Source organism: Neolamprologus multifasciatus, chromosome 9 (genome assembly GCF_963576455.1).
Source record: "Neolamprologus multifasciatus chromosome 9, fNeoMul1.2, whole genome shotgun sequence".
NCBI lineage: Eukaryota > Metazoa > Chordata > Actinopteri > Cichliformes > Cichlidae > Neolamprologus > Neolamprologus multifasciatus.
In genome coordinates, this window is record NC_140447.1 from 2,498,832 (window position 1) to 2,516,057 (window position 17,226).

At 40.8% G+C, this 17,226-nt stretch overlaps 1 protein-coding gene across 1 annotated transcript in view; it reads right to left on the bottom strand.

Moving 5' to 3' along the window:
* Nucleotides 1-17,226, bottom strand: part of LOC146510769 (uncharacterized) — a 98,819-nt gene that overhangs the window by 28,929 nt on the left and 52,664 nt on the right. The window contains exons 20-25 of the mRNA XM_085173117.1: nucleotides 12,562-12,606; nucleotides 12,424-12,477; nucleotides 7,763-7,816; nucleotides 5,642-5,695; nucleotides 1,080-1,151; nucleotides 612-647 (exon numbers count right to left, since the gene is read on the bottom strand). Coding sequence (XP_085029243.1) covers nucleotides 612-647; nucleotides 1,080-1,151; nucleotides 5,642-5,695; nucleotides 7,763-7,816; nucleotides 12,424-12,477; nucleotides 12,562-12,606 — 315 coding nt within the window. The remainder of the gene's footprint in view (nucleotides 1-611; nucleotides 648-1,079; nucleotides 1,152-5,641; nucleotides 5,696-7,762; nucleotides 7,817-12,423; nucleotides 12,478-12,561; nucleotides 12,607-17,226) is intronic.

Genomic DNA, 17,226 nt, shown 5'->3' on the forward strand with positions numbered 1-17,226 from the left:
CGCCACAAACAAACACATGAAACCATTGTGCTAAAATCTTATTTTGAAACTGGTTTTATCATAATGCTAATGCTGTAGCCAGCGAGCTGTCGGGGTAACCTTTGCCTTTTCTCTAGTTTCATGTTTGTGGCCCCGAAGCAGAAGCAGAAGGCAGAGCGTCGCTCTCTTTGCTTTTATATTCATGTCTTGTTTAACATTTATTTGCTGAAACTCTGACTTCACATTCACATATTTGAATACTGCCCCTGGGTATTTAAGTTTGCTAAAAACTATGTTGTTATGAAACAGAATGATTAACAGGGTACCTCGCTTTTTCTGTATATTTTAATAACCCCACCGCTTCATGAATTAGCATGGCACATACAGATGTGTTTTTGTTGAAAATGATTCAAAAACATACCTCTAGGCTCTATAATGGTTGTTTGGACCTAGAACACGATCGATGGAGCGCTGCATCGCTAATGCTGTTCTTTAGTTAAGCTAAACCTACTTGTGCCGAGATGGAGCTTAGAGCCTGTGGAGTCATGATGGATCGTGTGTTCTCATGAAGCTGGTTAGTTTGGATGTGATTCCACACTGTGAATGAGTGTCGGGAAGAAAAGCCGCCGTACCTGTGCTCCTTTAGACCCAGGTTCACCTCTCTCCCCCTGATGACACAACACTGAGTGTTAGAGCACGTCCACGTTACACTGTGCTGACAGCGCGAAGACTTAACCAGAGAGAAACAACATATCCTGGGGATTGCACGCTGCGCATCAAACACAGCGGTATGTTCTGGATCAGGGCTGTTTATTGTGTCTTTATGCGTCTGGGCATCTGCTTTTGAAGTGTGAAGGACAACCTTCAGCACCATTAAAATTAATCATGTCATCTAAGCACAGTATGAATAATACATCAACAAGTATGTATTATGTTACGCTGTCAACATTTCCACAGTACAGCTTGTAAATCATGTAAGCTCCTGACAGTTAGAGTCATAAATCATTCATCAAGTGCTGCCTCTGCTGCCTTTTCAAGACTTCGTTATGGACAAATAAACCATGTTTTTTTTGTATGTAATTACAAGAGTTGACTCTCACCTTATGACCTTTGAACCCTGGCAGACCCATGGCCCCTGGCAGCCCTGGAACGCCTGGTTCTCCACTTGATCCCTGAGAGGGTGAACATTTCATTGATGTGGGAGAAAAGAAAAGTCTGTGATTGTTTGGTGTCCAGCACAGAGCCGACACGTTAAAGCCCGGATCTTTGGAAAGTGGTCAATAAATACCTCAACCTCCAGATAATCATCAGCGTAGGTAAACTTATAAAGATATCCGAGCAAAGACATTTCAAGTGTTCCTTTGCTTGTGAAATTATCATTTCTAAAATGCTGAAGCAAATTGTGCTTTGAAGGATGACACCTCGGAAATAACAAAGGTACCTGTAATTAAGCAGCGAAGACAACTTGGGTTCTTTTTTTAAACGGTTGACATTTGTGGGCGTAATTCTTCAGTAACATGTTGCTTAACGAACAAGCGACATAAAAAGTGCTGCTGTCACTCAGCAGGAAGATCCGGGCTAGTGAAATAAGTGCAGGCTGACAGCAGGAATCTGGGTTCATGCTGAATTATCAGACTGTCACCTTTATGTAGGCTGGAACTGCTGGAACTGGGAGATTGTGCAAATGTTGTAATGTTTGCTGTATCTCTGTGTTAGGCAAACACAGATGAAGCTTCACTTTATGTTGCTATTGTGTTTGAATGCTTGGGTTTAGGATTAGGAAGCAAAACGACTTGGTCAGGTTTGCTTCATGCTTCAAAAACACAAATATATTATAAACATTTTCTTGTGAATAGATTGGCCTGTTAAGTCCACAATGCTACAAGCAAAGCATGGACATGTGGATTGAGCCCTTGGTTAAAGAAAAACTGGTGAAGTCGATGTCTTGTTTTAATAATATATTCATGAACTGAATTCATTTAAACACTAAACTATTCATAGAAATGTGAGACTTAAACTGATGAAGTAATAAATACATTTAGCATTATTGTACAATTTTGAGTCCACTTGTGCCGCAGGACACACCAAAGCACATTGGAGTCCTGAACATCAGGCAGTGTGTTAATGTTTATACTCGTGCAGATCAACAGACGTCTCATCTATCATCACGTTTTTGTATTTAATCTCAGCAGGAGTCTGCAGAACAGGTCATGGGGACATGTCACGATAATAAAACAAGAAAAAGTGTTAATAGACCCAACAGCAACTAAAAAAACCAAAAAAAATAACAGAAAATGCTTAAAATGGCCTTTTTAGCAACACTAAGAATGACGTTATATGGCAGTGCTTAACAGATTTACCACCTGTCATAAAAACATTCAAGAAACCCCAAATATATTAGAAATAAAAAAGAATTGTTTAAAACTGAAAATGATATTATTTATCAGGCAAATAACAAAATGAAACAAGTAAGCAGTCCTTATTTACATATAATAACCATAAAGGTTCATATTTTACATGCCTTCCTTTGGCCTTGATAACAGCTGTCATTACTGCTGGCAGCGTTTTTATGGACTTTCGATAGTATCGTTTATTATTAAGGGCCAAATAGTTCCAGGCTGTTCCCGCACGCTGGCTTGTGTGCTATCTTTGAATCCATTGCATCTCAAATCTGTGGATTCAAGTCACACTTTGACTTGGACAGTCCATCATTTCCAGTGTTCCTTTTTATTGGTCAAATAGTACGGAGCCCCGCAGGGGACATGGGAGAAAAAAAAATTAAGACGGACTTTTGCGAGATCTCGCAAAACAAACTCGGGATCTCGCAAAAGTTTTAGCTGCATTCTTCGGGGGCCGCCAGCTCGAAGCCGACCGGGAGGTCGAGGCACGATGTGCCGGGAAAGCGGTGTTCCTCCCGGCTGTAGTAGGTCTTAACCTCCCGTTAGCTTCGAGATAGTGGGTGTCAGAGCTCCGAAAACGTCGGAGCACTTTTGCAAATATGTGATGTCTTGTTGACCGAGCAGGTATCTGACGTTTACACAACTACATTCACGCCTCAAACTATCTTAAAAGTGTATTTTGTGACCCAGAAAGAGGAAAATTACAACTAAGTAGCTGCCGCCATTGTTGGAATTCAACTTTTGCGAGATCCCGAGTTTGTTTTCCGAGATCTAGCAAAAGTCCGTCTTGATTTTTTTTCTCCCATGTCCCCTGTGGGGCTCCGTAAAATAGTCTTTGGAAAGCTTTGAAGTACGCTTGAGGTCATTGTCTTTTTGGTATATGTACCATGATGCACTGAGATGCTGTGGTAGACCTTCTGGTTCATTAACCTTCAGTTTTCACTCATTTGCTCTCACCGTTTACATAAACGGCTTTTTTGTCGACATAAGCGCGACAATGCTGACCACAGAGTTCAAACTTGAACTTGTCTATCCAGAGTACTTTCTTCCAGTCATCTACCCTCCGGTGTTGGTGCTCTCTGTTCTTCCCTTGAAGCCTTGTTCATTCAGTCATCTGCTTATGGTCATTCTGAAGACTTTCTCAGACTGATCCAGACACATTTATCTCTGCCTGAACATCAGCAGTGGTCTTCCTTCTGTCTCTGTTACTCACAGTCTTGATGGGCCTGACATCTGTTTCAGTCAGCTTTCATTTTCTGCCTCTTTCTTGGTGCATTTTCTAAGTACTTGTCTCCAAAGCATATTTGACCACACTGTGAGAACACTGTGTGTCAACGACAATCCAGGATCCAAAAGTGCTTCAGCGCAGACTTTCTCCCTTTCAGAGAGTTCTTCACACTTCCGAATAGAAAGAGAATATACTTTATTTTTACCATGATTTAGGTTTTTTCTTTCATTGTGTTTTACCAAACTGCAGTGTTTTGTCTTTAGCTCTTTGGATTTAAGCAAATCTGCCTTTCATTTGCATTAGTTTCCTTTCTTTTGGTGGAGTATTGCACTGAAATTGTGGACAAACCAAAAATAGAAACTGATTATAGGTTTGTACAATAGAAACAGCTTTACAGCTTTAGAGTCTGTACATGCATTACACTGTAAATGCAACACATGTATGAGAAGTAATCTAAGAAGGAAGAATTTAAACAGTAATTAGAGCATCCCATTGCCTGAATCTGACCTGTGATTTTGTGAGGAATTTCAAACTGAATTCACGTTTTTACTCTTGCATTTGAACGAATACACCAGACTTCTCTAAGAAGTCAGAAAATAATTTAGTATAACATTCAACAACTAACATTACTTTTTCCTTTTATGGAAAATGTAACGTTGCCCTTCACTATTTTTTACATTTCTTTTGTAAAACAGTAAATGTATTTATTTTTTCAATAAAAAAATATTTGGTAATTACGACCCTCTTGATTTAGGGCAGCTGTAATGGATAAACTTTACACTGGGTCCTGGTCCAATAAGTTTGTTAAGCACTGCAATTACATTCATGTGAATGTTTCTCCATATCCCATGAACACCACTGTTATCATCACGTGAGCTGAAGCAACTGAAAACGTTATGAGACACTCACACAACCACTGCAAACAGCTGGCAGACCAGTTTAGATACTGTATGCCTGACCTGAGCCCATAAGGACAATAAAGTTGTCACACAGATGATGAAGTAACCCATGCCTTAGTTAAGGAAGCTCCAAAACAAACTACTGGTTAACTGCTGGCTGTTAGTGTAGAAAGTAAATGTTGGTTAACTTTGGTTTGTGACGTCAAAGGAGCTTGCAAAGAAAAGCGTCTGGACTTCTTTAAGTTACTTGAAGACGTTTCACCTTCATCCAAGAAGCTTCTTCAGTTCTAAGGTCAAATGGTGGAGAGTCCCAGATATAAACCTAGTGGGAGTGTCCCCCCACAGAGGGACAAAAGGACCCCCTGATGATCCTCTAATCGCCTGAGCCAAGGTGTGAAACTGGGTGTGGGTTTATATCTGGGACTCTCCACCATTTGACCTTAGAACTGAAGAAGCTTCTTGGATGAAGGTGAAACGTCTTCAAGTAACTTAAAGAAGTCCAGACGCTTTTCTTTGCAAGCTCCTTAGACTACGATGACCTGGATGACTGAGAACCTTCACAGACATTTTGGTTTGTGTCATTACGTTGGTTTACTGTTAGCTAACATCAACATCATTAGCAATAATATGGTGATATAACATTGATATTAAATAAAATTGTGACTTTTAAAGAACCGTGAATATAACAAACTAAAGAGAAAATGTTAATATTGGTGATCAGCTCTGTTTTCTAGGATAATGTTGCTTACTGTTAAAGCTGGCACCAAAAACAGAGACTGACACATGTAACTGGGTCAAACGTCGTTGAGTTGCAGCATTACCAACTTTGTGCATATGTATGATCTCATGTCAGTAACATGCATCATGCATTCGTTGGCCTGGTTATTCTAACTTTAATGTTATAGCAGCGTCAGGGTAACGTTATTCTCTTAACTGTAACATTTTATTTAAAATATAAATGTAATGCATTTACAAAGCAATTCGGTCACTGCAGCATCTCGTGTTCTTCCATTAGTATCACATGATTAGAAAAGTTAAGCAGATGTAAGAGGAAGTAGCCACAATGCTGCCTCAGCGTTTTAATAACTGTTCAAATTGTATTAAAATGGTCAACACAAAGGTAGCCCCCCACTCACCGTCAGGCCTGGTGGACCAACAGGACCAACCACTCCTGGATCTCCACAGTTCCCCTAAATGAAACACACACAACATCCGTCTGAGCGTACTCCTGATGGTCATCTGTTACCCACATTCTCAGCTCTAGATCAAGACAGGCACAAGGGTCATGGAGGGCACATCAGTGCATGGCTGCTATTTGCATTCATTTAGCTGCAGCGCAGCACATGCTGCAAAGGAGACGAGTGAAGGTGAATATAAATCACACAGTACAGTGATTCATAATCCTCCCAGCCAGTCCCATTACTGTTCCCGTCCCTGTTAACCAGCTGTGCTAATCAGAGTAGCACATCACAAAAGTGTCTGACTAAATTTAGAGGACAGAGAGCTTTTCCAAGCACCAGCACGGCATCGCAGTCAGTGCCAATGTGGGAATTTGAGTATTGCAAACACCGAGCTGCTTGCGAGCACTATTTTAATGCTGCAGCTGGTCGATATGGAGTTGATTGCACTTACTTTTATGCCGTCTTCAATCGCAGAACTGAATTAGCTGAAAGCTTTTATGTGCTGCACCTTCTGTTTGGAAGCTTCACCAAGCAAAACTACAAAAGTCGCTTCCTTTTTAGGAGCCTTATGTGTTTTCTTAAGGATACAATGTGCATAATTTATAGGACTACATTTTCACATTGTCATCCTATGTTTAAAGAAACAGAGAGAAGTGTGATATCCAAACCTTTCTCAGAATCTTACAGTTTCCTGGTCATGTTTGTGCTTAAAATGTTGATGTATAAGAGGTGTGTGCTGTAGGCTAACAATAAAACTAGCTAACGCTAATATTGCTTACCCATTGTACCTCTACTATAGTAATCACTGCCACAACTGTGCTTGAGTACAGCACAGTAACAAATGAACTGTTTCGCTTGATTGATGAATTTAAACTTAATCTTAAACCTCGCGCTCACATCCACTGGCGCGGTTGAGAATTGCTCTGTTTTCAAGCAGAACAGTGATTTGGTTATAGTCGTCGAAGCGTTCATACTGTCACACTGTGACGAGTGAGAGACGCCTCAGACTTGTGCTGTTTGGCAGCGATTTCAAATAAAATTCAATCTTAACGTGTAAAAGTTTCTCTCAAGGATCAGTTACTACTTTAGAAACATGGCAGCGCAACATATCTGGCTTTGTGAAAGGAGAACTCAATAAATAGCTCATGCTATGCATACTTACATCTATAACAACATGGTTATGAATCTCAAACAATTTCTACTAACAGATGCCCCTGAATCAATGCAAATTAAGCAGACTGTCCAACCCCAGCTCCTCGTCTCTCATCACGTGTTCCTGGTATATTAAGAGGCAAGGAGGCCTTCACCTGCATTCACTGTGCACGTAAGCCTTTACAACAAATATACTGGGCTCAGTACAGACTGCTTTAATGATACAAGTCTAATCTCATTGACTAACGTCTATTTATGTTGCCTTACAGATAGGTTGGAATGACCACTTTATCAAGCAGCATTTTCCTGCTCAGCACAACAGCAAAGAGGCCACTTTCACCTTCATATGCATGAAATCATCTTCTACCCCTCCTTTCCTTCCATCTTTGTGCCACGCATGCTGTGCTGAGTATACAAATTCCAAAGGGCTAGGAAATATGCATTTCAAGGTCAGAGAAATATGAACGTGTCCTCGTGCCCCCTGTGCTGGTCTCTGAGAGGAGCCTCAGACTGATCTCATTTCTGAAGCTTTTTCACACAAGTTAAAAAAAAATGGTTTGTCTCTGTGAAATTATCCAACTTTACACAAGTGCAACAGCAATTAGGCTTGTGTAATTTGTGTTTAAGCACCTAAATGAGTTCATTGTGTGAAGCCTAATTTTGCACAAATGCTTTTGCTGTAAAGAAATTTGAGTATCTGCACATTAAGAGTCAAAAGTATGAACCATCTTTGGCATTTATTCAGAAACATCTACACACTGATTCCAAACAGTTTGACTCCTGCTTAGAAAAATGCACTTTTCTCCACGGGAACATCAAGAGGAGAGGAAGGGTGCAACATCAGAACGGGCTGAGACTAGCCAAGCGGCTGGGGAGTAGCAGCCCATTAGCATAATAACTAATTAAAACATTCAACACACAGACCTTGGGACCGTCTCGGCCAATCGCTCCAGGCGGCCCCCGGGGCCCTTGGGCTCCCTGGATGGAGACAAACATTAGGGGGAGGGGGAGCAGGATGGGGGTGAGGAGAGGGAGAGAGAGAGAGAATGAGATGAAAGAGACAGACACAGCGCTTTGGGCTGAATGTGACAGAGTGCGTGACGGCTTAGTCAGGAGGCACTGAGGGAGAAATGAGATGGCTCAGGTCCACTCACACCAGGAACACACACACACACAGACACACACACACACACACAGACACACACAGGGCATCTACATTTGGACAGTGGTGTGCGTAAACACACACAGAGTTTGCATATTCAACAAAGCATTCTGCTGTATCAAGAGCGCAGCTTGAAGCTGTGTGTTAGCTGCTCTATCTTCCCACATGCCTTCGCAACAGGAAATAAAAACACACAAATAAATTCTACCGTCCTGAAATATGCGAGACTGTAAGGGAGGAACAGGCAGCAGAGCTCTTTTATTAACAGTCGAGATAGGAAAAGGCAAAAAAAATACCCAATACACTTATCGCTGTTACTGCTGATTCGTGTGTGTCTGCAGATACAGGCTGCAGAAACGGAGCTGCAATTGATCTGTTCCCAACTCTGTTATGTGTTGTGCTATTCCAGTAAATATCTGTTTATTGTCAAAGAGAAATTTGATGTTTTACTTTGTATTATTTAAGTTTCTCCATATATTCTGGATCATCCACTGAATGTAAAAAGCAGCGATTGCACGTGGATATGCTGATGTCACAGGAGCAACACGTTCTCTCTCCCAAAGCGTAACATTTTACGCTAGGTGACAAATCGTCAACATATTACGTTTTCGGCTACCCACCACGTTCCTAAATGACGACGTCGGAAAAATGAGGAAATATGAGAACCGTATGGACTCAATCTACACATGTTCGCTCTTTTTCTTCAAATCACTTAGAAACACGCTATTTAACATCATTACAGTCATGGTTAAGGTCAGGAAAAAGGTTATGGTTAGGGCTAGGGATAAGGTTAGGTTTAGGACTGGAATACAGGGCTGGAACGTCTATTACCGAGGGAGCGTCATTGCACTGGATTTCAGCCATAACCCACCGCGTACCATAAGAACGCCGAAGGTCTCCTTTTGCGTTCATCAGGAACGCCGCGGGACGTGACAAAACGTCGGCATGTTACGCCTCGGGAGTGAGAACGGGCTCCACAGGAGATGGATTAAATTCACAAAACCAACTCCCAAAATGTGGGATACTTTGTAAAATGCAAACATAATGATGGGTGCATTGGGGGTGATTTTAGTTATGTCGCAATCTGCATCGGAGGGCCATCAGCTGTCAGCCCAGAGTTACTGTGTGTTTGCACACAAATATGAAAATCTAGTGTCAACCCTGCAACTCTGCTTGCAACCAGAACAAGGAGGTTTTTGGTGCAGCTCCTTCTGTGCAAAGATTTTCTCCAGCAAGCCAGCAACCTCCAAAACCAGTGCCCACCAGTCAGGGAATGACATTTTTCTTTTGGAACATCTCAAATATCATCCCCACCTGGCCAGTGGGAAAGAATGCAGGCTTAAGGTACTTCACCTGTCACAACCAGAGGCTACCTGAATGTATTTACTCATCCAGCAAGTTGGAGGAAACATGTGACTGTGCATGATATATAAGGAGCCGAAGCACAAACAGGCACATCGGAAATGCCAAATATAATGGGTGTCAGCTGGGTCAGCTAACAGTAAGCTTGAAATCTCTGTATATTTTATAATCACGAGAATGTATGTGGTTGCCTAGTTACAAGGGGTGGCTCATCCCGCCCACACACTTTCCTCCTCCCTCTTGACTCAGTGTGCGTGTATTTGTGTGTAAATGTGTTGTGCGTGTCAGATAAGTCAGAGGCCCACTGCAGGCATAACGTCATAGCTGGCTTCTGTTGCACTGACACGAATAGAAAGAGGAGGATGAAGACTCAAAGATGAAGCTGCTGCTTGTGGAAAGGTGACCTTTGTGCAGCCTCACGTTGTAGAGCAGTCTGCAAGAAACAGACCAATGCTGAACTGATACAGAAAATATCTGCCATTAATCTCATTTCTGTATCAGTTTTCTGTCCTTAGGTCTCAGCACGATTCACTGAGACCCTCCCTCACTCCAGCTGTACTGTCCCACTCTGGCCATAGGAGGGTGACAAAGCTGTGAACAACGTGTCCAGCCATCATCACTGAGCAGCGTGTGCTCTCCAGGCTCTGCTGTAATTGCATTTCTCTGTGTGTAATCTTGTTTACCAGAGGGGGGGGGGTCTCCAGGCTGTGTGTACAGCTATAACCCACAGCACATGCTGGTCTGACTTTTGGTCTACAGCAACAGGCACTTGCAGCCTTAATGATATTGCCAAATAAATCCGTGAATGGATTCATAAGGATCCGTGGCTAAATTAATGATCTCATTATGAGCTAACCGCAGGGACGGTAGTGTTCTGGAGATGGCACACATAAAACTGCACAAAGACTCATTCTGAGTCCGAAATGTTTTGTTTTGCAGACACATATGGTGAAGAAATGATGTCGGACACTGTGATTCTAAAAGCAGGAGCCCCTATAGACGAGAGAAAAGCTAAGACAAATGTTTTGCTGTGATTGCACTTTTACAAAATAAGGTCTTTTGTGTATGAATACTAAACAGCTGTTGATGTGCATCAGTTTAAATGATTAGAGCATTTATTCCCTAATTGCCAAAACTTTGGAGAACAATTTTATATATGGTGTATCTGACATCCTTGTGTTGGTGTTGTTCCTGCATCGTTTTATTAACCACCAGGGTCAACATTGCAACTAACCAATCATGTTGTTGTGTGTCGCAATTTTGCGTGAGGAAAAAAATGTGTTTATATAAAATTATCTTCTGCAACAAATGGTAAGCAATCAAGTTACTGTTGCAGGTTACATTTGTCATGCTGGTTTGCTAGTGATAGCTTTTAATAGCATTAGCTAGCTTCTTGGATAGCATTAGCTAGCTTCTTGGATAGCATTAGCTAGCTTCTGGGCTAATGCTAACTGAATACTCAGACATCTTGATTGATCAGTTGCAAAGTTGATCCAGTAGCCCATACGGAGAGGGTCATCACTGACCTTAACATGCATCAGGTTTCAAGTGAACATATTAAAGATAGCATTCAAGCTAACAGCTACCCCTTTATTTTTGTGTATTTGGCGTAGGGGTGGGCGATATAAACGATATACGATAGAAACGATATAAATTTGGCCAACGATAGAGATTTTCACTATATTGCTCTATTGCGATAGCGCATGTTGATAATGTCATCAAGCTGCGCCTGTTTTGGTCGAAAGCATCGCAGCGGCTAAAACCATCATCATCTGCAAATTATGGCAGGCGACAGTCATAGCAAAGAGATGAAGGACTTTTGAAATATGGGGAAAGCCAAAAACTGCGCTTCCTCCACTTCCGTAACATTGATTCATTAATGTTGAATTCTCTCGCAGCTGTTCTGTTCCCATGTTGCTGCACTATATTAATAACTAACCTCGTATTGTGGATGAATAATCTCATTTGTTCTCCTGACTGAAGTTTGCCCTGTGTATAGCATCCTGCCATGCGATTGCATTTGTCTCTAACCATCAGGAACCCTCACGTTAACTTTTATTGAGGGGAAAAAAAGTTAGCGTTCATCCTCCAGCTTCACTGTGCTAATGTTATGCTAACATAGCTGTGTCGCTAGCAATCACGTAGCACAACATTATATACCAGGTAGTCCAACTTCAGTAACCCTGCAAACGCCACTGCTGTTTAGTTTTCTGTCTTCATTTATGTTGAAGTGGTAGCAGAGCTGTATGTTTGAATTAGCTTCAAAAATCTCTCAGTCAGAACATGGTATGTCATATTTAGGTGGAAACTAGCGAGCTAACTTCCTGTTAACTTCTAACTCCGTTAAATTTAATAAATTCTGTTTTCATGGATGCATGGTTGTTAAACGTAATTGTTACACCTGGTAAAGCAGCAACGCTGATTATTTAATTAAAGATGAAAGAATTTAGACAGTTTTTAACTCTCATTGTTCGTTTGACTTTGGGACTTGAAACGGACGGAGTTTTGGACCCAGATTACTCCGTGAAGCTCCTCACTACGGCAGCCGTAATGCTCTGACAATCCATCAAGCAGTGCGGCTTACCAAAGCTGTACTAAAACATTTTTAACAGATTTCTGCAGCCAAAATCGGTTCGAGGTCAGTAAGGCACACTCTCGATTTTTGAGAAAATTAAAGGATTCTAAGTGTGCCTTATAGTGTGGAAAATACGTTATACAGAAGAAAATAATATATCGTGATATATATCGTTACCGCACGTGCTTCAAATTATATCGCGATATGAATTTTAGGCCATATCGCCCAGCCCTAATTTGGCGTATGCAATCAGAAATCTTAGAAGAGCTTTAACGGCAGAATGCATGCAAGGGACTTTATTTAAAAGGTAATGTGCTGTAGTCTCTGAAACCTTTTTATTTAACGTGGCTACCCTAATCATATCCCTCAGTGATTTACAGGGCGACCTGAGGGATGTTCATTAGTTAACAATGTCCTAATTTGCTGTGAATACTTGAAGAAACATTTTAAAAAGTGGAAGCAAATGAAAAGAGATGTCACACTAACCAGTGTTCCCTTTATTCCAGGGGGACCTTGTGGGCCAGGCAACCCCTTTTCACCCTAAATGCAAGAACACAAGAAATGAGTTAAGGTCACCAACTTGTGTCACCAACAGTTCTGACACAAGTTAGTTTCAGAGTTTACCAGAGGTACCTGTAGACCTGGTTCACCAGGAGGTCCCCGCGCCCCCTGTGGATCACAGTAACAGAAGGACATGATCACATAAAGCTGTATTTAGTCTTCAGCTCAGCTTCAGTGAACTGCATTTTATTTTTGTTCAAAACATTTACATGCAAAGGTAATGTGACAATGATGCAGTAACTGTCTACAGATGCCAAATAAAGATTGTTTATATTTGAAACTGTGAAACGGTGGGAGCCAGTGTCTGATGATGAAATATGGGCTTTGTTATGACAGTTTTCTAAATAATTCCACTGCTGCTTCACTAAATATGTAAATTGTATAGAGGACATATATATATTGCTCCAAATGTTCCTGTATTCTCACCATCTTAGTGCTTCATCATCACTGGCTTTGAAAGTTTAGCTAGAATATTCAGAAAGAGCAGCTGACAGGACGTTCGCCTTGAGCTCCGTCTGTTAGACTCTTTTTGTTAAAGCCTTTGCAGAATGAGTGAGAGCTCCAGACCGAGCAGGCGAACAGATCTTGAATAGAGAACTTTTTTTGTAAACTGCTGTTTCAGAGATCAAACGTAAGCTGTCCGGCTCAAATAAGGTTCTGCTGTTGTCACTACAGCTGTCTGCATATGCAGGAGGCAACTGTTCACGTTTCAGCATTCAAGCATTCAGCTCACGCCGGTGTTCATCTTCCACTACAGCTAACAGAAACAAAAGTGTGGGTCTTGGAAAAACTTTGCAGATATAATAATTTAACCTGATTGAGGTAATTATCACTTGGTGGTTACGTTACACAGTGCTCTGATTAAAGAGATGCAGAATTATTGAAGCATTGACTTCCCACCTGTTAAGTGTACACTGGTGTATCAGCACACTTTGGATTCCCAGTGTGACTCTTTACTGATGCAGATCAATTAGTTAAGTGTGTAATAGAGTCAGCTGTGTAAAATAAGGCTGATAAATGTGGACACAGGCAGGTGTGGGACATACAGGCTTTGATTCAGAGACAACATCAGGGCCATCTCATCAAAAACACATCCTGTTTGCTTCCTGTCGTCTTTCCTAATCTTTCTACGTGGAAGTGTTTTAGTATTTCAGCAACTGCTTTAACTCTTTCCCCGATAAAGACCACATTAGACAATAACTTTAACAGGCATTCAAGGGGGAAAGAGTTAAGGTACCAATAAGATGGCCAGGAAGACAACAAGTACTCTAACCTTAAATCCAATACATAAACACAAAGAGTGAAGCGGGTCCATCCATCATTCTCATCCATCTTTCAACAATGCCGCGAGCCTGAAACACCATCATACTTTCACCTTGAGGTGAGCAGAGGGCCAAACAGGGAAAGGGTGGAATGACAGATGGACTGAGAGACAAGAAAAGTGCTGCAGCGCAAACAGCTTTGATATATCGCAGGTGCAGAGATTAGATTCATATGTTAGTAACCACAGCTCTAATCTCACAGCTGGAACAGGAAAAACAAGCCGATACCACATAGAGACATGTGTTGGAGAATCACGCCTAGCTTGCAGCATGGTATCGCACTCGTCTCCTCAAGTACAGCATCGATTTCAGTGTCTGAGACTGTACCAAGTTCTGTTTCAGATGAACCTTTATGATAGAGACATTCATGTTTTTGTACTTGACAGGTCTTCCTTTGATTAACCCTTTAAGACCTACCATAGAACCAAGTCCGCCAAAGCTTATATTATATGTTTACATGCTGTGGAGCCATTTTTGGGAGCATTTCAAGTTGCTATACATCAATACAACCATTATAGCCCAAATTTTAATAATATGTCTGCATTAAGTGCATAGTAATTACATAAATTGCAAAAAAGTGCAATAAACTACAAAAAAATTTAAAATTGTTTTTGTTTTTTTAACATATATTTCTAGTTAGAGAAATTTAAGAGGTTTATCCCTCAAAACTGTAAATACAAAAAAGTTGCACAAAATAGTTTCCCACCACAGGAAATTTATTTTGAGTGTCTTCATAGTTTTATTTTTGAAATACACCAATTTTCATATACTGCAGGAAAAACGAAAATAAATATTATAATGCAAATTTGCAAAAAAGCAGCATATGCATCAAAATAAACTATTTCCAGCAGTGCAATATGAGTCCTAAGCATCCCAGAAACGACACAGAAAGTCATAAAGTCAAACATAACTTTTAAAAACACCAGTATAGGCTCATGAGGCCCTGATGGTAAAAAAAACTACATTTCCGCAAAATGACGTCACTTCCAGTTTCGGGCAGGTCATGGCGGACATGCAATAGTTCGAGCTGATGGACGTAGGAAGTGTTATGAACAGCTGATCGGATCGGCAAAGCGTGTTTCTGGAATATTATGTTTTTGTTGCTGCAAGTGCTTTTTATGCAGTTTTTGCAAAGTTATATGTGGAAGGAAACTGTGACCGAGGACAAGCTGATGGCATAAGATGTAAGTACAACTCCTCCGGTTTCATATGCAAAAAAAATTATTGCGCTAGCTCACGTGGTTGCAGAGCTACCGGGATTTAAAAATAGTTACGCAAAACAGAGCGTGCCCGCTCTGACCGGCTTTAAAGGGTTAAAGGTCAAACACTGGGTACAACAGTACTGCCTGTACTTGCATATCGCTCTGTAAATATATGAATAAAATGAATGAATATCATGTTAGAACAGACGTTGGCATCTAGAAAAGGACCTAAAGCTGACACTGACGGTCAGGTCACCAAACTGGCAGGAAGAGTTTGGTGAATCAGGAGGAGGAGAGTGAAGCACGTTACTCTTTAACTGTTGACCTGATGGTTGGTTAGCAGAACTATTTCTTATTAGGAGCCAGATTCATTTAAGCATGTGATAAATTACTTTGCTTTTGACTTCACATTCTGACCCCACAGAAGCTCAGAGAAGCTTTGTATGTCTAATATAGAGTTTTTAGCAAAGTTCCAATAAATTTTAATGACAGCATCCTATAACTCACAAACAATCCTATTTATTCAGCCAAAGGAGACTAAAGAAAATCTCCTTGAGCCCAGCTGTCATCACTAAAGATCTTATGTGTCTATAGCTAGGACTGTGTGGTAATCAGACAGCTTAACATGGACATGGAGACAGTTCTGTGCAGGACCTCTGTTACAAGGCCATAACTACTGGGACAACACAGCATGGTAAAACTACTTACAATAATAAAACCTACATTCACCAGCATTGCATGTGTAAACCAGCTTGATTAGGAAGGGAGGGTTTGGCTTTGGGAAGCAGTGGGGAGCTGTTCAGCACGCGATACTGCCTGCAGTGTGCGCTCACTTGTAAATGTGGGTATCCACTGCAATAGACTGCATCAGCAAAATGCTACTTGGTGTCTGGATATCAGCACGTGCAGCTGTGGAAAAACTAGCTTCACACTTTGTGTGTATGTGTGTCCTGTTAAAAAGTGGAAGTGAGTGTGTGGTTGTGGGGTGTGGCAGTGATGAGTTTTACCACTCATTTACATTTACAGACATGTAGAAGTGCAAACACGAGGAGCTACAGGATGTTACAGCAGCCTGAGATTGTTTTCCAAGTAAACTTGTAAACTTCCCATATAAATAAACCCGAGTGTATTTCTGTCTTCCTCACTGCCTCGTATAAAAGCATATTCAGGCTACAAACACGCCCAATTTGTAAATTAGTACTACATGGTAATCCATTACACCTAACTCTGCAATAAAGTCACTAAAGTCCATAAAACGGCAGTAAGATTGTTTGTATGTGTAAAATAAAAAGGGCTCACTCTGGTGTTTCGCTGTTGTGGAGCTGGAATTTATATTTAATACATGGATTTGAGCAAGTAGAAAAAAAACGATTAAAGAAAAAAGCTCAAAGGGCGATGCACGCCGGCTTTAATTCGGAAATATGGCTCAAGCTTCAAAAAAACTGGCTCCCATAGGAGACTGCTGCATGAAACAGACAGCAAACAACACAAGCACGCATGAAATATGCACTTTAGTAAGTATAAATCTAAATGACGTGTTATAAAACCAAACATGTATAAAAAGAATTTGGGGTGAAAATATGAATAAAGTGTAAACCAGCATTCTTTCTAATTAGCCAAAGGGGCCAAAGCAGCGGCTGAAAATGAACTTTTCATTTTTCATTTGTTCGTGAGAGATGACCCACAGCTCCATGGATCGCCGACCTCAGTGAACACTGTTCTGATGTCTTTCTGGGCTCAAGTACTAATTTCATGTTCTTTTTTACATCTAGGCCATTAGCAGAGCCAGAAAGGAGCAGACAGTTGTTTCGCGCCTTACTTCTCATGTCGAACAAATATATATATATATATATATATATATATATATATATATATATATATATATATATATATATATATATATATATATATATATCAACTTATAATTCAGCTTTACTTTAAAGGCTTTAATTCCAAATTAACAACTTTCCCTTTAATATTATCTTGATGTACCTTATGTAGTTAGCAGAGTCTTATTCTCTAAGATAACGGGCTTTTCTGCCAGTGATTGTTCTCTTCTTTCAGTTTCCTATATAATAAGAGAACAGCACCAAGGCTGGAGACGGAGCAATACTGGAAGAGCATATGGGAGAAGGACGCAAGCCATAACGGCAATGCTCAGTGGCTAGTGGATCTGAGGGCAGACCATAGCAACCTCCCTGAAC